The sequence below is a fragment of the Oryzias latipes genome, chromosome 23 (genome assembly GCF_053564925.1).
Source record: "Oryzias latipes strain Hd-rR chromosome 23, Olatipes_Hd-rR_3.1".
NCBI lineage: Eukaryota > Metazoa > Chordata > Actinopteri > Beloniformes > Adrianichthyidae > Oryzias > Oryzias latipes.
The window spans coordinates 15,256,743-15,278,177 of record NC_136259.1 but is presented as its reverse complement, the minus strand read 5'-3'; the positions used below and the strand labels follow the sequence as shown (position 1 = coordinate 15,278,177).

Genomic DNA, 21,435 nt, shown 5'->3' with positions numbered 1-21,435 from the left:
TGCTGGAAGATTTGCGCAACAATGTTCAATTTGGAGGTTCTCCTCTGGAGCAGCTGGGAAACGACGCGGCGCACGGGCTCCATCTAGTGGTCAAAGAAACAGGTTGCAGCATTTAAAAATAAAACAAGCTTTCAAGTATTTATGTTACTTGATTAATAATCTACATAAATAGAAGTTAAGAACTGAATCACGGCTGCTATACATATATATATAAAAGGGATTACGTATTTCAACTTCTTCCCACTCACTTTCAAGCAATTAGTCAAACTATAGTTGGTCATTTTTAATAGATTCAGTGTAAAATATCTGTGTACATATGTTTAAGTGCAAACATGTCTATTATGATTATGAATAATTAATTTTACACATAAATTTTATTTTATTTTTTCTGGTTTCTAATCAAATTATGGATACAAATCTTAAATAGATTAGCCATATCTATGTTTTTTATTGAAATTGCTTAAAATAAGCCAAATCAAACAGAGGTAAATCAACTCCTACAGCCGACAATTCTGCAGGTTAACTTAAAAATGTGAGAGAGGTCTACAATTTCCGTCATGAGCGATCAGGAAAAATAAACTTAGAAAATTACATTTTCTGATTTTTAAATTATTTATTTGCAAATTATGGTGGAAAATAAGTCTTTGGTCAATCGCAAACAAGCAAGATTGCTGTAACTTTTTCTTTTAGAAGATCCTTTGTCCTCCACTCGTTACCTGTACTTATGGCACCTGTTTGAACTGGTTATCTATATTAAAGACACCTGTCCACAACGTCAAAGAAAGTCCGTGTTGCCCAGCAACAGCCTCGAAACATCACTACTCTAGAGGAGATCTGCATGGAGGAATGGGCCAAAATACCAGCAAGTTTGTGAAAACTTTGTGAAGACTTATAGAAAATATTTCAATGTTGTCATTGCCAACAAATGGTATATAACAAAGTATTGATTTGAACTTTTGTTGGTGACCAAATACTAATTTTTCACAATCATTTAGAAGTTAATTCTTTAAAAATCAGACACTGATTTTCTGGATTGTTTGTGTCTTGCACTTGTGTGGCGTGCTCTGTGTGTGGCTACCGCTCTGTGTGGATGTTCCTTTTAGGGTAAACGCTTCTTTGGCAAAGAAGTTTTATCTTGGGTAAGGGGTTTTTAATCCACTGTGACCTGTAAAAAAGCAAACTGGATATTTTTAAGTTACAGCTGTGGCCATATTTAGTTTTTTTTTTCTAATTCTGTGTTTTGTGTATTTCATTTCATCAGTGGGCCTTAAGCATCTGGTTTTCTGTTTCTCCTGGGGAGATCCTCTACCCTGCTCTGTTCTGCTTTGCCACCTTTCTGTTGCTCCTATGGCTTGTTCTTGTTTCAATTTGTTTATTCAATATTTTATTTTCTGTCATTTTCTGTCTGCCTTTCCAGCACCACACCTGAAAGTAATCAGAGAGAGATCCACAAAAACACCAAAGTCCCACTCTGATAGAAATAAAATACACAAAACACAGAACAAAAAGAAAAAACTAAATACGACACCAGCTGTAACAGTTATATATATCCTGTTTACGTGGAGAAATGTGCTTTTTTTACAGGTCACAGTGGATTAAAAACAGCATTTCGTCAAGACTACGCTTAACCCTTGTGCTATCTTAGATGACCCCACCCTTACATTGACGTGTTCTCCCTACCATGACAAAGGTGGATAAAGGTGGAAAGATTTCATGTAATCCATGGACACCAGTGAAGATCACAAATCATTGAAGAAAAAAGGTTCAGAGCACTGTCTAGTGGGTCTAGATGACCCAACTTCCAATGTTAAAGTGCCTAGGATAGCACAAGGGTTAAAATGATCAAATGTTTCTTTTAAAAAATGTTTACATGAAGAAATCAGCTCATAGAAGCAGTTTAAAACTGGTTTTGATCAGCAAAACAAAAAGTGTCAATTGAACCATTTTAGCAAAGTTCAGCTTGATGCAGGTTCATAAATTTAACCCTTAGAAGTCTATGAACTCACCGATCAGCTAGCCAATGAAAATGAAATATTAATATTCAAATAACAGGAATGTTCCAAAAAGGTTTAGTTTTAAAACAAATATGACAAGAGTTATGACATAATTGTGAAATCCGTTAGGAAAAAAATCCTTTAAACACTTTGTGGTTTAGTGAAGATTCACCCGTTTTTTGTTTATTTTTTTCACATTGTTTTGACTTTGTTTATTGGATTCATACATTTTGTTTTGTCTCTGTATGTTTTACTTTTTTTTACTAAAACAAACAAAAAACGTTTGGTCTTTTCTATGAAACATATTTGTAACAAAAAAAACTGAGGTGTATAAATAAAAACAAAAAACTGTTTGATCTCAATTTGTTATTTTTGTAGTCAAAAAATGACTAAACTTACCACTTGGAATTGCCTTTTTTTTTTTACAGTTTTCGGATCATTTTGTAATTATTGGGTCACTTAAAAATATCTGTTACAATATAACGATCAAAGTTGTATTTAAAAAATTCATAAAAACCATAGCCACAAAAAAAACTTTTTAAAGAATAATTACTGGAGTAAAAAAAATGTATAAAATCACAAAAAGTAGCAAAAACTCTAAAAGACCCCGGGCTACTTAAGGTTATATTAAACAGTCATTTGGATTCTTTGGGTTGTGTCAGTCATCATCAGAGAAACAACAGTCCAGACTAACTGTAAACGTACATCAATAAAACAACATTTAAAGTCTTATGTTTTTATTAAGTGTTTGGTTTTAACATTCTTGGGACATCTGAAAGGCTTTTCTAACTCTTCTGAAGTTTTCTACAGAGTGAGCTTCGTAACAGCAGAACTTAAGATTAAAAAACAAACAAACATCTAAAAAAGCCTTTTGAGGTTTAACTTAACAAAAACGTCCTTCAAAATAAAACTATAAATACACAACTAAAAGACGAACATTGAAAAATCGGCCCCAAGATTTTGAACAAACTCAATTTGAAGCATTTAGTCAACCAACGCATGTGGCTAATAATATTAAGAGTGATTCTCAGAACTATTCTTCTCAGCATCTGTGCAGAATCAGTTCATATGTACAGTTTAAGTAGTCAAGACCTTTTTGCACAAGCATTTTGCTGTTCAAAAAATAAAGTTTGGTCTTTTTCTTCATTCTAGTTTTGTTCCTGGCGTTCCTACATTTGGTCTTCCTTCCAGCTTTCCGAGTCACTTTCACCAGTGTTTCAACGACTACCTGAAGGCTTTTCGACCCCCCCCCCCCCCCCCCCCCCAACACATGTTATGCAAAGAAAACTCATTCAAAGCAGAACTGATGCAGAAATTCCCCTTGAATGGAAAAGTTCATTTTAAATAAGCTCCAGTGTTTGATTTTCTTCACTTATATTAGCAGAAAAGGTTCATGTAAACTTAAGAAGAAGCAGACGTCTTATTTAGTCAGCTTTCCGCCGATCACAGCTGGGTTTCAGGCACTGAGGATGGAGGCCAGGGCGACGGTTGAAGGATAAAATCCAACACTTGGGACATTTCATGTTCATCCTTTCAAAAACCTGTCCCAATACTCCCTAAAAGGTGAAGATGACGGATAATTTAATGAGCCGGGCACGAGGAAAGCAATTAAAAAAATTACGAATAAAAGCTAATCTGTCGTATAAATAGAGTGTAAGCAGTGAACTGAATTTGTGGAGATATGTGTAGGAACGATTTGCTTTTTAGGTTTATAGAGACAGAAAACTGGAGAAAACTCAAAAAAGGGTATTTTGTGGAGCCTGAAGCTCTTCCTCACGCATGGACACGCAAAAGGCAGCAGCAAATGTGTATGTGTCTGTTTTCTAGAGCGTCATTACACGGATAATCCAGCAGGAGTCAGTCTTCCAGTCACTCTGCCTGGTTTCATCCGAAAACTACTGTTTGTTTCCAACTGTTTTGTTGGTTCTTGTGCAGTAAGTGTGCGTCTCTACTTCCACCACTTTCTGTTTATCCACCTCTTCCCAGCATCCTCTTGTTTTTTTTTTCAGGTGAATCTTCATTTGCTCCGTCTTTGTTAGTGGTTCGAGTCCTTCGTCTTCACTGGTGAGTTAGAGGAGAAAAAAATTAGAAAGAGCAGATAAAAAATGTAAAAAGAAACAGCTGTTATTCCCCCCAAATTATTTATAAAATTTGTTTATGAGTTGTGATTTTTTTATTTCTGCTCCATTGAGCAAAAAAACAGAGAAAAAAGTTAACTTTTTTGAGCATTGTGAGGAATTTAGAAACTAAAAATACCAAAAAGCAGAGAAAAAAAGGGAGGTTGTAGCGTAAACACTGAATTCTTACACAGGTGGGCGGCGGCTTCACCACATCAGGGACTTGGAGCGCGTGCTGACACCTTTCCTCCTGCTGGCTGCCGCCACCGCCGCGTTCCGATGACTTCGCTTGTGAGATTCCAAATAAAGCTGAAGTTAAAGAGTTGGGAAAATAAAGGGGAGTGTCAGGGGAAAAAAGTTTGGATGAAAACCACAAACATCACGTTTTTTCATCTAAAATGCTTCATATCTGTCGGTAAATCTAAATTTATCCCAAAAAAACGTAAATAAATTACTTAAACATTTCATTGAGGTGTAACTGTTTCTGGCAGCAAAAATATCAATGAAGGAGGAAAAAAAAGTTCCTGGGAGTCATATGTCTGAGGGTGGACTATCTCCATCAGGCTGATGAGACGTAGTTCTTTGTTATGGCAGAAAAACTGCTGCATCTTTGGGCATTTTTAAATACTTCAGCATGAACACCACAAGGATTTCACACATTCTGCAGTTTTAGATGTGAGGTAATCAAATACTTTGCAGAATAACTTATTTAAATCCCATTTTAGTAAATGTTAATTACTACGGATCATTAAAAATCTTTATTCATGTTTTTAAAATTCTCCTTGTCGTCCAGAATAGTTTCCGTAAAGTTGTACTAAATTTTTTCAATAATTCATCAGTTAAGGAAACTATTGATGGTCCTAATCCCCCCACAGATGAAATGAAAAGACAGAAGTTACTATTCTGATTTCTCGGGTCTTCATTCTAAAATCCTTCGTACCTTCTTGGCGAAGGCCCGCCCACACTGATCGCACGCATGCAGGGAGAAGTTTTTCGTCACTTTGACTTCGGTGGAGGACGCCCTGCTGTCAGATCCGGACTCGTGCCTGCGGGTGTTGGGGGCCTGGCTGCTGATCAGCGTGGTGGAGGCGGCGTTCCGCTGCAGCGAGTGCTTCTCGCTGCGGCGGGTGAGGGGCGGGCTGACGGAGCGGTTCTGCTGCCTCTCTTGTTTGCGGGTGATAGGAGGAGACGCGCCGGCGCTCGCCGACGATGACAGCTCCTGCTGCTTCCGCGTGACGGGGGCGAGCGAAGAACCGGATGAGGTAGCTGAGGCAGGAGTGGAGGACTCCTGCTTGCGGGGGGTGGCGGGGGACGACGGCGCGGAGGAGGACAGCGGCCGCCCGTTCACCTCCTCCTTGCCGTTGCTGCTCGTCCTCTTGTTGGAGCTGCTGAGGACCACCTCGGCCAGCCGCTTCACCGCCCGGCTCTCCAGTTTGGGCATGATCTTGGCCAGGTACGTGGAGGACTTCTTGTGAACGACGGTCACGTGGCGCAGGACGTCGCGCTTGCGGCGGGACTCGTAGCGGCAGAGAGGACAGCGGTAGAACTTGATGAAGATGTCGTTGCCGTCGGTGTGGAGCTCGATGTGCTTGGTCAGATTCTGACGGGAGCTGAACTGCCGTTTGCAGAGCTTGCAGAAGAGCTGCTCCAAGTCAAAACCCACCGACAGTTTGGATATTTTGGCAGCCAGGTTGCCAGTGGCGCCGTTGTCCGCACGGGAAGCGGACGGCGGCGGCGCTGCCACCTTTGGGCTTGCTGGCTGCTCCTCTTCCTCCTCCTCTTCTTCTTTCGGTGCGTTAGTCAAACCCGCTTTAGCTGTGCCGGCGCTGTCACCGGGAGACGGGGCGGGACTGCTGTCAGAGTCCTCCTCCTCCTCTTCATCGGAGCGCTCCACCTGCTCCTCCTTCACCTCAGCGTTTTCGCTGGGGCTCACACTGGTACTGGTGGGGTTAGCAGGTGTGGCGGTCTGCCTCGCTGCGATCCGGTCACTCTTCATGTTGTAGGTTTTGTGAACTATACGGATGTGTCTTTTCAACATGAGCTGGAAAACAGACAAGAACTTGAGAATCTGCTGTAAGCTTCAGCTGAGCGGCTGCTTTCCAAACTCACCTGAGAGCTGTAGTTCCTCTTGCAAACCGTGCAGCGACAGGAGGTCGTCCCGGCCTGAGCGGGCGCCGACGGCTGGCTCGGAGGTTTGCTCGGGTTCCGCGTTGAAGCCGTAGATTTGGAGCTCACGGGAGTGGACTTGTGGCTCCGCGTCGGCGACGAGTTATTGCTCTTCCTCGGAGGCGTGGTTTCCAGGGGGAAGGGCTGACCGGGCTTCAGGGCGACGGCGGGCGTGATAGAATCCCGCCGCAGACCTCGATGCACCTCGTCAAAGTGGCGCCGGGTGTTGGCTTTGGTTGCAAAGCTCTTGAGGCACACGGGGCAGGACTTTCCGGTCGGTGTGCTGAGGGTTCTCTGTCGACCTTCAACACACACAAGGATCATTGTTCACTTTCAAAGTTGTGACTTTTTTTCTTTATCCTCCAAACAACAGCAACAACATGTAACAATATTTATAAAAAATAAGAACAAGATTATCTTGACCCACTCCAGTAAAAATGGTGTTTTTGGTGCTTTTAACATGTTCTTGTGGCACTTTTTTTAATGATGGAGGACATATATATTAAGAAAATTATCCTTAAAATTGCATTTCTGATTTTATTTATTGATTTTATTTTTCATATTTCTTCATTCAAATTGTTGTGAATCAGGAGCAGATGAAACAAACACAGTTAAAACTACGATCTAGAAAACAACAGGCCCTTTGATTTAGGCTAAAAACAGCATAATCCTAATTCAAAATAGATCAAAAGATGGCCGCTGTGGAAACTCTCACCTTTCACCATGGAAAGCAGACTGGTAGGAACCGTCCGCGTCTCGGTGAACTTCCTGAGCTCCTCCAGCTTTGTCTGGTGCATTTTGCGGCAGTGGCGCCTGATGCTGCGGCGCGAGTTGAAGTCTTGACCGCAGAGACAACAGGAGATGGTCACATCTTCCACCTGCGTGAAGAAAGAGGACATTGATGTTCTCCCTCTCACACAGGGGGCGGCCGTGGTGCAGCGGTAGGGCCCATGATCGACCCATGATCGTAAGATTGCAGGTTCGATTCCCGCCTTGCACACCCATGTGTCGAAGTGTCCTTGGGCAAGACACTGAACCCCTCCTTGCCTCTGGTGGGAGGTTGGCGCCGGTGTTCGGCAGCAGAGCCGCCATCAGTGTGTGAATGTGTGTGTGCATGGGTGAATGGGACTGTGACTGTTAAGCGCATTGGTCCTTCGAAAGAGGGTAGAAAGCGATATATAAGTATACGCCATTTACCATTTACCCATCTAAAGCAGTGATCCAAATCAGGCCACAGACCGGTTTGATGTCAGAGAACATTTTTATGAATCGGGCTGGATGAGGCTGAAGTGGGCAAAGATCAAACTTGCAGAATCAGATTAGAAATAAAGCAGTTGTATGGAGAGAAATTAGACTCAGTCGGATTTGTGCGTAAATTAGGATTTGTGTATGCATATTCTTGCTTTGTGCGTACCAGCATTCCACTGGTATTTAAACGCAGCACTTACGGACGAATTTGTGAGACGTGAAAACAGTCTCACGGTAGATCCGTGCGCAACTTTGGCTTCGTGTATGCGTAACAAGGGATTCGTGCGTGTTTTTTAAAGATGTGTGTGTGTAAGTAGTTTCAAGCTGTTGTAATCTTAATTTGTGCATACGTAAATTGCATTTTGTATTTTTTTCATTTTATATTTTTCTAACTTATACACAAAACGTATTATGTGAGTAATAAATCACGCACAAATCCAACTTTATGCACAAATCCTAATTTACGCACAAATCAAGAATTACGCACGCACAAATCCGACTGAGTCTAATTTCTCTCCATACAGTTGTGTTTCTTTTTTTTCCCTCTGCAGCCCGGTACCAACTGTCCCACAGACCGGTTGGTGATGCTGATCTAAAGAGTTCTGCTGTGTTGGACCCTTTGTCGACACTCACTCCACTGTTGGAGCCTTCGTCCTCTGGTTGCTGCTGCTCCTCTTTGGCCTCCTCCTCCGTCGCACTACCGACACTCTCTTGTCCCCCTTGCGGGTTGGTGGGATTGCTGTCGGCGCCTTCTGTTGCCTCACCCTCCCACACTACTGGACTCTCTCTGGCGCTGCCGGGACAACAGCAGTTCTTCAAAAATACTGATTTGCACATTTCGTCCTTGAACCTACAGTTCGATAGTTGACTGACCTGGTTGTGTGTGATGGATATCTGGCCAGCTCCTCCTCTGTGGTGAGGTACTGATACACGGCCTTGGTGGTGCTCTGAATGGGCTCGAGCCGGACAACACAGTCCGACCGCTCCGCTCTGGAATATTTAGCGTCCAGTGCGTCTTTTATGGCCACACTGTGTCTGTCATCGCCCGACGAACCTATCAGGACAAAGCAATCGTCTTTAGACAAACAGTGCTGCTGCTGTAGAGAAAGAATTTGACAAGAAAAAGAATTTTTAAACTGATTTTTGACTATTGATCAGCCTGAAATCTCATCAAAATAAAATCAAAGAAATTCTTGGAAAAATAAGCTCAAAAGACTCTAAACAAGCAGCTTGTATGACAGATTCTGTTGTATTTTTTTCTTTCAAAAATACTGTTGTCTTACCACTAAAAGTCAAACTGAAGTTTTCCAGGAAAAAAAAACATTTTATTTTTAAAAGTAATTATTCAATAAATAAAAAAATACCAGAAATTGACCAAAAAGTTCCATTTCAAAAACAAAGCAATAAGTGCAATTAAAGCAAGAGGCTTTAAAGAAATGATGAATGGAGACCTAAAGTTCATGTCACACAGACAATACGTACATATTGCATATTATGCACGGATGAAAATTGGACATATGTGAATATACATGGGAAAAAGTGATGAAAGCTGTGGTCTTTACATGAAATTTTCACAGATATATCAGGAATGAACAACGTTTAAACCACGGAAGATATAAGAATAAACCACATGCGTGGAACGGTCATGCAAAGCCAAAAATTTGAGTATAAAATAACACAATTGCACAAGATTTACATGATAATTGTGTATAAACTATGTAAAATACACATAAACTGTTTTACCCTCAACTGACCAAGAAACAGCTCAAAACCAAATTCACCTAAAGACTTTGACGGATATCTGTGCACATCGAGGAGTGACAAACGCATGAAACCCTGATCCATGACATAGATCCTGCATGAGTCACAAAGACCAAAACTTCATATAAAATGTGTTAAATGTACGTCGTGGCTGTGTGACACGGATTTAAAAGGAAAATCACGAGCAAATAGACTGAATCCAGAAAATATTTCTGTAGATGTGAGCAGTAAGCAGGCGTCAAAATAAAAGACACTCAAAAATCCTTCTTTAGCTTTTAGTTTGACCCCTAAAGAAGAACCGAGCAATAAGCAGACTCAATGTTTTTCTGTTTCTATCAAATTGGTTTAAGACAGTTTTCATTCTCACAAATATTTTCTGCCTAAATTTCCAAAAAAGATACTTGGCAGCAGGAGATTGGACAGACTGGCTGATGGGACATTTTTCACGTTTGCCTCAGTTTTTGGTTTAATTAGCCTTTGCAGAGAGTTCAACATGACGAATGAGTCTAACTTTATTGACAATAACAGATGCCATTTACACACAAGTTGTACTAAAACTTTTGGTCAGATCTTTGGGAATCGTGTGCCACAAAAAAATCTGTTACAGGTCAGTAAATTAAGGAAAATTCATGGATAACCATGAATGTTTAAAACATTTGAAAGATAATAAGTTCATCTTATGGTCCATAAAATATGGTATCACTGATTGTTACACAGTTACACCTTCAGACACAAGAAGAAAATGTGTTTTTCCTCCAAAAATGTTTGGAGTTACTCTTTAAAATCAGTTGATAGTAAGACATAAAAGCAGACGTGAATCAAGTATTATAATACTCTCACAAAAAGAGAAAAATAATAACAACGTGTACATAAAAACTGAAGAAACAAATGTGTAGTATTAAAAATACCTTGAAATGAAAAAAAATTTGCTTGCAAAATCTTTTTCTTTTAGTTACAGAAATGTTTTTTTATTAGCGACAGAACTGTTTTCAGGTGGATTGTCTTAAACCGGGCCTTTTCTCAGTTTTTTTTTTCCCACTCTGAGCTCAGCGTTTCAAATGTGTCATCAAACCAGCTAATGACAAACAAAACCATTCATGCTGATTGGTCTGGATTCTATCCTATCAAAGTCCTGCCTTAGTTGTGTTATTATTCTGTGTGTTTGTAACAATGATTCAAGCTTATACTACTTTCTTCATATGGTTCTATGTAAGTCATGTATTTAAAATAGTACATTTTGTCTGTGACTTTTTGTTCACCTTTAAGTGGCACAAATATGGCTTATAGGAGAACAAACTGGATCTGTAATGAACTTCTTAGAACAATAATCCTGTCAGTTGGTGAGTTACAGAAATGACTGAGATTCTCAGCAGCTCCATTTCTGCACCTTTAGGAAGAAAAAAACACCAGAAACACAAGTTTTGGTTTCAGGTGATACTAAATACGAACGCATGCAGAATTTTACTGTTTGTATCTAAGATGATGGGGGACTAGTAAGTAGACAGATGGTAGTGAGGAACTCAAAGAGCAACCAGAGATGGAAGTTGGTTGAGGATGAGGATGAGAGAAAAAGGTGGATGGGAGGGTCGTTGTAACCTTTGTAACCAAGTAAATTTGAAGTACTCCTTATTCCACCGTTCAACTATTTTCAACATTCGCATCAAACTCTGTTCTCAGCCCTTTTCCCTAGAACTGTAGTTTGACTGCAGATCTCAGAAAACCTGTGGTTCTGCAGCCATTACTGACCGTCGTGCTCAGGCATGCGGGATAAGCAGTAGTACTCCTTGTGCGTGATGAGGTTGGGCAGGCCCCTGAAAAGGCTGCGGCAAATTTTACACTCAAAGATGGTGTCCACCTCCTGTAACAGGATGTGCTTCAGCTGGCTGGTGCCTGCAAGACAGAGAACATCAAGCTCTTCTTTGTTTCTTCCCTACAGACCCTCCATCATTGGTTCAATGGCTTCAAACAAAGAAGGAAGTCTACAGATACCAAGAAAACTCTCCAGCTTCTATATGTTGCTCCAATAGGTTAACAGTTCATGGTCCTTAAATTTAAATAATTCAAAAAAATGACTCCAAACCAGCAATTCACTCTTCCATCACAGAGATTAAAAAGACAATATCTCTGGAAAACAAAAAACCAACATTCAAGAAGAATGGGAGGCCACAAACCAACACAAACCTGATCTGAAGCATTCAATGATCTGCTGAATCCCTGACTTGGAGGTCTGCAGAGGCTGCTGAAGAAGAGGAGGATCACCAGGCTCTGCGCACAAACCTAAACATATGATAGAAGAGGCAGCATCGCGTTAGAGCACAACAGTCGGACAGAAACATTGACAACACTAAAAATATGTATATATATATTTGCTCTGGGCTAAACAAAAACAACACCCTGATGTGTCCACTGGTTTTGTGGTTTACTGATCGCCTAGTTCATCATTCTGAATCCCACATATGCTGCCAGTCTTTGAGGAAAAGACGTTTCACCTTGAAGCTCCGAATCACAGCAGAAACCACCGTAAAGACGTTACAAAAAGAACACAATCCGTTTTTTATGTGGGTCATTTCAAGAAAGAGAGTTTGTCTCAGTCTAACCTGCTCCAAGTTTAAACCTCTCGTGCCCATGGGATGGCGCATGTTAACACTGCAGATAGCACAGGCAATGACATTTGAATCTCTTAAGATCCGAGCTAATATTTGAGCTGCACACGTAACCAAGGGCTCAAGTTAAGCAGAATATAACCCACGTGGTCGCCAGGTCTTGAGAAATTATTTTTGAAAGTACTAAAACATAACATCATTTATGACACAAATAATGCGTTTTACAAGGACTAAATAAGGAAAGAGATGGGATGGGGCCTAACTGCCAAAGTTCTGAGCGAGGACGAATTACTCGACACGGGGGTGGTCACAAGAAACCTTTAAATCAGTCCAAGCAGGATAACAAGTCATTGGCTTTTACTTCTATACTTTTACATGGGTCCTTTTTTCTTTTAATTTACCAGTATTTAACTTTCTTACCATGAAACCCGTAATAATAGGTTTATATTAAATATTGATCTCTACTAAAACAGCCTGCTCTTTGTAATCTGAAAGCATTTCCGACCTAGAGCAATTTTTTATTTTGTCAGCTAAACTTCAAATCTTTACTTAACTTTTCCAGCTTGTATTTGAGGCTTTTATTAGTATTAAACATTAAATAGTTTCAGTCAAGCTTTGGTTCCTGAATTATTAAGAAAGTTTCATGTGGTTTTTGGTCCAAACACCACTGGATGTCATAAAACGAGAGTTGAATCTGTATGAAAGCAGAGGTGATTTTTTTTTACAGTCCAGTTGCTGTAACATCCGGCCAAACCATCTTGATAATCAAATTAATTTGAATGATTTAATATAAAATAATCAAGTAAAGATTATTTAGTTGGTGACTTATGTATCTATCAGTTGATCAACTATCCTTTTCTTTCAATATTTTAAAAGCATTCATTACTGTTGCTGGGTAAAAAACAGAAAAGGTCAATGATTTTTACCTACAGAAAAAAAAATCCATGTTGATTCATTAAATCAATAAATTGATTTTCGTTTATGTAACTATTGCATTTTTCAGGAAAATATTTGATTTACAATCCAATTTAATCTAAATTGTTTAACTTTTCAAGTGAAATTGAATTGATTTAGCATGATTATATCAAATGTTCATTGATTTGACTAATTTACCTTTTTAAATTAATATTGATTAACTATGAAATACCAGTACTATTTTTTAATTAACCAGTAACTCAAGATTAACAATGGTGGATCCATAGGTGGAACTACTGACGATATAAATTTTGTTTTTCCAATCAAATTCACAATAAAAGTCAGATTCAAATAAGCAACACCGCATTTTTAAGCAATGACGGAAATGGAATAATTGATTTTTAAAAACCCAGCTTGAGTGAAACTATCAGAAAACTGTGTTACAGTGACACTCCACGGTCCGAGGGTGTTTTTTCATTCACTCATTTTTTTATTTTCTTTTGTTGTAGTTGTTGTTTTTCAATTTTAAATTGTTTTTTATTCCTGAACAGTTGTTTGTTTTTGTTTTTGGTGTGAACTTCATTAGTTATTTCTGTATTTTGAAAAATAATTTGTAATGTTTTTTTACAGTTTTGCAGACCGCATGTTTTTTACACTTTTGCAGCTGTATTTATTTAATATTTAATTCTTTATTTAATAAGAATCTCATTTTTGATAATAATTTTTCATAATAATTTTAGTAATATTTTTAATTATTTAATATAAATGTCATTTGTGATGTCCTTTATTGATGTTATATTATATAGATTATTTCTGAATGTCGTGTTGCTGTCACAGATAAATGAAATTTCCCCATTGTGGGATTAATAAAGTCATCTATCTATCTATCTATCTAAAAAGCTCTGAGTTTACATACGCATCTGCGGAAAATCTAGTAATAGATTAACGAGCGAACTACGGACAGCAAATATTTAATTACATATAAATTCATTTACGGAGACATCAGTACAACTTCAATGAGATTGCAAGACAACATGCACAAAAAGAAATTGATTTGTTTAGAAAATCTACGAAAGTTAGTACCTGCAATTCAAAAAAGAATCTTTTATTCATGGATAAATTTGTGCTTATTGGGTTTGTAGTGGTTGTGAAGGTAATAATCATTTTTTGCAGAGTGGTTTAAACTGTGTCAATCTACGTCAGCCAGCTTTCCCTTAGTCAGGTCAACACAGTCAGTATACAAAGGCTAGTGACCCACATGACCTCTGACTTCCACGCTACCCGTCTACATGGTCACGCCCTCGTACTACACAGTGCACCTGTTTTTTTTTTCCCCCTTAGGGCAGAAAGACTGTTTTTAGATAACAAACATGACGGAGTTTGATCACACCTCATTGACAGTTCAGGACACCTGTGGTTTGTGATTGTTTGTTGATCACAGAAGCCGCCGTCTGCTTCCATCTCCCCCCATGCAGAGTGAGGGATTTGGGGTATTCCATGAAAGCAGGCAAGCTTGGGTGCAGTTTAAAGGGTACAACTTGCAGCAATGTCAGATCCGCCTTGATAAAGGAAGCTTACTTAACATAGAAAAGCCACAAGACAAATAATCACATCACACGGAAAGCCTTAGTCACAACTGCCCTTACAAGTGGACACGGGTTGTCTGTAGGTAAAAAATGGGTAAACCTGTACGGGTCACACAAAATGTCAAGGTTGTAGACTATTCCGTGATCCCGCAAGGCAAAAATGTTCATGCTAATTTTTTCTTTCTATGGGCATGTTGCAGATGACATCTCATGAACAACACACAAAGGTTATTAGGGAAGGTGAGACAGGCGTGTCGTACAGAGTTTTCATTTTTAGATGGCCCTGTGGACTGCACAAGGAGCCCCGGAAGTGCTTTTCACACTTTAAGTGCAGTCTCCTTGTCCGCAGCCTGACTGCTGGAATTTAGGAAATTGGACAATTAGAGTGTAGTTTGTGTGGGCGTCGTTCGGGCACTTGTGTATAACCTGCACACTCTGTGCATTCAGCATTTGCATGCGGTCAGTAAGGGGCCAATTCCTGCAACTTAGTCATAACAAGAGAGTGGTGTAAAGGTACCATACGATATCATCACCTGCACGCCACGAGTGAGTGCATATTCCATAAGCCTGATACTACCATAACGCTGGGTATGTGTTGGGCATTCAAGAACGTACTACACGTGGGTTCGTGAAAGCGCATTCAACCAGCTGGACGAGCAGGGAACTGCTTCTACTGTTAAGTAGACCATGTCGGCCACTAACAGTTGGAAGAAGTTTGTTGTGAAATGTCAACATGCTGCAAATCTCCTGCTCCAGGCTTTTTCTTTCAGAGCATTTTTCTCGTATATGAAAAACCGGGCACAGGCCGCAATTATTCATTTCTCCTCCATTATCACGTTTACAACGGTTGGCACTTCCCTGTTGACGAAATCCACACGTCACTACCAATTCTGAGTCCCTGATTGGTCAAAGTTCAGCTGCTTGAACTTTCAGCATGCGTTCAGTGAACGCCCATTTTGTACATAGGCAGGTAACCGGGAGAGTTTTGAACACGGAAGCTTGCGACGTACGTTTACGGGCATTAACGTAGACTTTTTGAGTCGCGGTGTGAATGTAGCTTGACTCATACTTACACATACAACACATTTACCACCATATGACAATGTTATTTTCATGACGTCCCTTAAGGCAGTCATACTAGCCTCAAGACAACTGCACAACACATCTATGCTACCCGCTCCTGTCTACAACCCTCCAAGGGCCCGGACAACCCAAAGCCCGCAGCACCTGTATAGGGTCAACCACCCTATGAGTGAATGTGACTACGCTTTTAGGGAGCACGAGCAAAGTCCACACACTCAGACATATCCACTGTTTCTGGTTGGCTTCAGTCTAACATGAGACTACACCCCCACTGTGATTTTCTTTTCCTTTTCTGCGTCAAAGAGAAGCTAATGATCCAACAACACAACTCAGCGTGTTTGCGACACAAAACCTTCAACTGAAAAACAGTCGGACCAGTTCAAGTGTCAAAGAATGACTAAAAAAAGACATTGTGAGTAAGGATCCTTGGGAGGAAACTCCCTTAAGTATGGTACCTTTAAATGAATAACTCAGCAAAATCAAATTCTCAAAACTTTTGAACTGTAAACAAAAGCTTCTTCAAATGGAAGAAAACCCTCAAATATGAAGGAACGCTGAATTTAAACTGACCTGCATTGGGACAATGGCTGCAGGTGGTGGCGTGCTGGAGCTGCTCCTCCGTCTGACAGCTCTGGTTCCTGGTCTTGGCGTAGGGACTCCTGGGATGCTCCTGCAGCTCAGGCAGCAGGGGAGGGATAGGCTTCCACTTGGCTTGAGGCTGGGCGGCGAAATCAACCTTTTCGTCTACTTCCATTTCAGTGTCTTGGTGCTCCCGGCTTTCTGAGGCGGCGGCCCGCAAATGTTTTTTAAGATCCTCTTTTCCAGACCGTGTCCCCGCCATCTGCCGGGTATCCATACGGAGCTAAGGTTTCTCCAGGACCACCCTACGGGACAAACAACACAAACAGCAAATGTCAAGCCAAGAACATCAAGATGTAGAAATTCTGCAAAGTTTATTTTTGAGTGGTATGATGTACTGAATGTAATCCGTTTTTTTAGTCACGCAGTAGTCATGGCCAGCAATGACGGTGATGTTTTCGCAGTGAAGGAAAAAAAGCAAAAGATCCACAAAGTCTTCAAAAGAAAGGAACAATATCCAACAAACATTAATGTGCTCAAATCCTCAATAAAATGCACACACACCTAGTACTCGTAAACATTGAATTATGATGATCGTAACAGCCCCCCTAACACACACACACACACACCCTGAAAATGATGACAGCAGGGCGTGCAAAAACATTTAAAAATATGGGTGGAGCCCAAATCTCTTGTGGGTTCATCATCCACCGATGAAACCTGAACACTTGTGTTGGGGAAATCCAAGGGAGGTTTTGAAATTATTATGGGATGACCACAGTACCTACGGCTTGGTGGCCAATTTGTGGCGATTTTCAAATTTTCCCACAATGAGGAGAGAAAAAAAGTTACGTACACATACTGCCAGCTTAGGTCTACAAACACAACCGAAGTTTCCTTGACCTTTGACCTCGGGAATAAGCTGCCTTCTTAAATTTTTTTTAAAAAGCATCCCCTTTAGTACCAACTACAAATTTAAACTCCGACTAAGGACTTCAATGTATCGCATTGAACCCCTCCAGCATCACTAAGAAGAAATTTGGGGAAAGAATTTTGGAATTAGAAGTTGTACATTTTGAACGACGTTAGTGTGGGGAGCTCACAAAAGTTACTTTTGTTGCTCTCACATTTTTTACCAGAGTATCGTGAAAATTGAAAACATGAACCCATGGCTCAAGCTAAACCAAAATGTATGAAATATCATATGAACACATTAGGAATGTTTGTTAACAAAAAACCCACGTTGCCAAGGAAATCCAAAAGCTTACTTTAGCAAATTCTGCTAAAAATTACGTAGACCAAAACATACCATGGTTGCTATGGAAATAAAAGCAATGGAGAGCTGCCATTTTTAAAAAACGTTTTTTTGGGCATTTGTCATGAGCAGCTCTGATCAGGGTGGCAGAAAAGTGGGGGTGAGTGAGGGGTCTGAAGCAGCCACTCAGCCAGGGAGGGCGGGTGAAAAAGGGGGCAATGGGGAGAGGGGAGGAGGGGCAAAGGGAAGTGCAGATACCGCACTTTAACACTGCTTGTGGCTTTTTTCCCTCCAACTCACAACTCTTGTGCACCCAAATTTGAAGGAAGGAAAAATACTATCAGAGAATCAAACCGGATGTGTTTTTAGTTAAGAATGTGATCTTACTAGGCTAGGTTTACTGCCAAAATACTTAACTGGTGCCATTTCAATTGGCAAGCTAATCGTTTTAGTAAATATGTATTTTTTTGTACAATTTTCATCCAAAACCTATTTTATTTAATATTTTAAAGTGTTTGTCTTACCTGAAGAAATGTGACTGAAGTGACACATTTCTTCAAGAAAATTAACTGAAAGCAACTTTTCTGCCTGGAAAAGATTCAAAGAATTACTCTAAATGAAAAATAAATATTAGAATCTTTATAACTTTTAAACCCTGTGCTACATATTCCTTGAGACAGAATAAAGGGAGACAAAGGGCAGATCTATGCAGGGGCATGAACCTCGTCCTACACAATAAACCTTAAGGATATATGTGACAGCCCATTTTTAACTGTGTTTACACACAAATCACACTGTGTGTTGTGTGTCGGTTTATCAGCTGGTCCCTCCTCATCATCAGCCCTTGGACATGGAAATGTGACTCATTGTTACACGCATTAAAGCGAGTCACAGGAGGACCAAGCTCCGGCTTGGACGCTGTGTGACCATGTCCACACCAGCACAAACACACAAACAGGTGTGCAGTTTTCTTCATGTGGACACCGGGTAGACGTATGGTTTTATCTCCAAACTGACAGGTAACTACCATCAGTTTTCCTTAACCTTTAACCCGCTGTAAAAATGATTCGCTGCAGTGGGATCCGTTTTTGACTCATTAGGACAACCGATCTTCACAAACTTGGTTTATGACAGCAGATAACGTCACAGTGAGTAAACAAACACGTACAAAAAAAAACACTCAACGTCTTAGCGGTTGAACAGCTCACACATCTTTGTAGTCTTTGCTAAACCGACAGATTCTTCTGTTTTAGGAACATGAAAAACTACAGAGCCCCGTGTCCTGACATGGAAAAAAATAAAATATATCTCGTTCCCACAAATTAATATTCCGTTCTCATGAAATACTATTTCATCCCTCGAAATAAATAATTTGTGCAAACAAAATAATTATTCACATCATAAGTCATTCATAAACACAGATATAGCATGTAGCCTACTAGCCTGTGGATGCCCGAATGACGGCATGACAAGCAAAAGAGCTCTGCGGCGCAGCTAGCAGCTATGTCCGTTGAATCGCTGCGGTATGGCGAGCCCCAAAGCTCGGGCATCCTAAATCTTGTATTTTTCTTATGTTCAATGAGACAATAATAAATTGATCATTCTTGTTTCTTTTTCCTTTCTTGAACAAATGTGGGTCACAGAGACACGGAAATTATTTCGTTCGCACAAATTAATTATTTCAAGGGAACAAAATAGTATTTCGTGGGAACGGAATATTAATTTGTGGGAACAAGATATTAATTTGTGGGAACGAGATATATCTTATTTTTTTTCCATGTCAGGACACGGGCTCCATAAAAAAACAAAGAAAAGAATATTTATCTTCCTTCTAAACCTCAAAACAAAAAGAGCCAAAATAACTAGAAGAGTGATGTTCAAACAAGCAACGATTGGAGTAGGAGCTTTCCATGAATCCAAATATTGTGATTAAAAATTAAGTGTTTGGACAGTTTCATTTTCTTTGTTTCATACAGTTAATAGATGAGATATTAAATTGTACTCTAGAATTTAGCAGGTGGTGTTACGGGGGGAGAAGGGAAATACCCAGGCGCAGAGAAGGAGAGGAGGCAGGAGGTTGCAGGGGAACGGGGGCTTTAATAAACAAAACTAAAGATACCAAACCAAAACCACTGCATACGGCAGGCTAGAGACTCGAAACATGAAAATACAGAAACGCTCAAAACCAGGGAACAGCACAATTACAAACTATGGACCAGCACAGGAGGAACCGGCACCCTCCCGGTAGTAGGGGTGAGAGAAGAGTCGGGACGCCGAGAAGGGCGGTGTCGGCGACAACGACGATGATGGTGGCCCCCTCTCATAGCCAGGCGACTGCCATTAAACGCTGAGGCGGGGAGCTCGAACCAGTCAGTAGAATCGACCCTCTCCTCTTCTCGGTAGTAGGCCTCCCATAACCACATATCCTGGTCGAGAGTGGCCAGGAAGGAGGCCCCCTGGAGATCCTCCGGCTCCACCCCGGGGACAGGGGAGGATGGACGATGAGGGCGTCGGCGGTGACGGTGGCCCCCTCCCGAAGCCAGACGTCCTTGGTCCGACCCAACGCTGTGGAACTGGACCCAGTCAGAAGACCCATGGATCCTGGTCCTCTCGTCCTGCTGGCAGTAGGCCTCCAGGAACCGCATGTCCCTCATCCCCGGGTAGAGGAACTCGTCCGGCTGGTTTTCGTCTACCTCCTGGCAGAATGCTCCAAAATGCAGCATGTTCCTCTCTGCTGGGTACTGGTATGGTTGGTCCATAATGTTACGGGGGGAGAAGGGAAGTACCCAGGCGCAGAGAAGGAGAGGAGGCAGGAGGTTGCAGGGGAACGGGGGCTTTAATAAACAAAACTAAAGATACCAAACCAAAACCACTGCATACGGCAGGCTAGAGACTCGAAACATGAAAATACAGAAACGCTCAAAACCAGGGAACAGCACAATTACAAACTATGGACCAGCACAGGAGGAAGGGAATGACAAGACTTAAATACATGCAGACAAACGAGACACAGGTGGAAACACTCAGGAAGGATGGGGACCAAAGTAAAACTCAAAACTACAACAAACCAGGAAACACTACAAAATAAAACAGGAAGTTACACTCAAAACATCACAGAACAAAAAACAACTGGAACACAAAAGCAGAAAAACCTAAAACCGTGACAGATGGTTCCATTACTGATGAACTGAGAGGATCAGAGTGCTTTATTAATCCTGAGGGAACTTGCATCGTTGGATCATATTTCAAACTTCCATGCAGGTAAATGTTTTGTGTTGATCCTACAGCAGCACTCAAAAAGAGGAGAAGAGAAATAAATCTTCACAACCTCGGTGGATCCAAAGATCAGTTTTAAGACATTTTTTAGATTTAAAAAAAGATCTAAAAAAAATAGATGAAAATCAGAAAAATTCAAATTCAACTCACTTTTCCTGCTAAAATGCATAATGCATGAAATAAATAATAAGATAAATACTAGTTAAAATATCAATCATAATAAAAAATAAATTAAGACAACACTTATCCACGTCCCACAAATACAATCACAAATATAACTAATTCGTTTTCAAAGAAATTAACAAAATTAAATGAAAACACCTGGACATGTAAAAATCCCTTCATAATCAGAAGCACATGTCTAAACTCTAACGTTCAATCAAATCAATCATAAAGACTGACATTGTCCTCCACCTCTCACAGGTCCAGCAGTGAGACCTTTTCTTCACAGCTGACACATGGAGTCTTCACTATGTTCCTGATCCTGGCCTGTCTGAGCACAAAGGCACCTCTACGATACCTGGAACTGTGCAAGCGCCCCATAGAGAAGCTCAAAAACCTGATCGGACTTCTAACCGTTCCACTGTTGGCTTTGCCCGACCTTCTCCAAAACCATCCATGCAGGTGAAGAACTGCCTCTTTTCCCACCACAGAGAGTGTCCTCTCCAGCTCATCAACACATGGAATTAGATTGTCAAACAGACATCAGGGTGCCGTTCCACGCACGTACCCTTCTTCCTCTCTTTAATCAGAAACTTTCTCCTTATTTCTAAAAGTAAGACTCAATTATCCACAGATGCAGTTAGGGTGACTGTATCACACGCAAACACAAGTGTTTTCGATTCATTTTTG

At 40.6% G+C, this 21,435-nt stretch overlaps 1 protein-coding gene across 7 annotated transcripts in view; it reads right to left on the bottom strand.

Annotated features, from left to right (window-relative positions):
• Window positions 1-2,714: 2,714 nt before the first annotated feature.
• Window positions 2,715-21,435, bottom strand: part of znf800b (zinc finger protein 800b) — a 33,333-nt gene continuing 14,612 nt past the window's right edge. For all 7 annotated transcript variants that reach the window (XM_078942165.1, XM_078942168.1, XM_011491057.4 and 4 more), the window contains 10 exons: window positions 16,044-16,357; window positions 11,468-11,563; window positions 11,033-11,176; window positions 8,399-8,579; window positions 8,159-8,318; window positions 6,993-7,155; window positions 6,221-6,579; window positions 5,052-6,152; window positions 4,302-4,420; window positions 2,715-4,055 (listed from right to left, as the gene is read on the bottom strand). In XM_078942165.1, the coding sequence (XP_078798291.1) occupies window positions 4,319-4,420; window positions 5,052-6,152; window positions 6,221-6,579; window positions 6,993-7,155; window positions 8,159-8,318; window positions 8,399-8,579; window positions 11,033-11,176; window positions 11,468-11,563; window positions 16,044-16,329 (2,592 nt within the window). In that variant the 5' untranslated portion in view covers window positions 16,330-16,357 and the 3' untranslated portion in view covers window positions 2,715-4,055; window positions 4,302-4,318. The remainder of the gene's footprint in view (window positions 4,056-4,301; window positions 4,421-5,051; window positions 6,153-6,220; window positions 6,580-6,992; window positions 7,156-8,158; window positions 8,319-8,398; window positions 8,580-11,032; window positions 11,177-11,467; window positions 11,564-16,043; window positions 16,358-21,435) is intronic.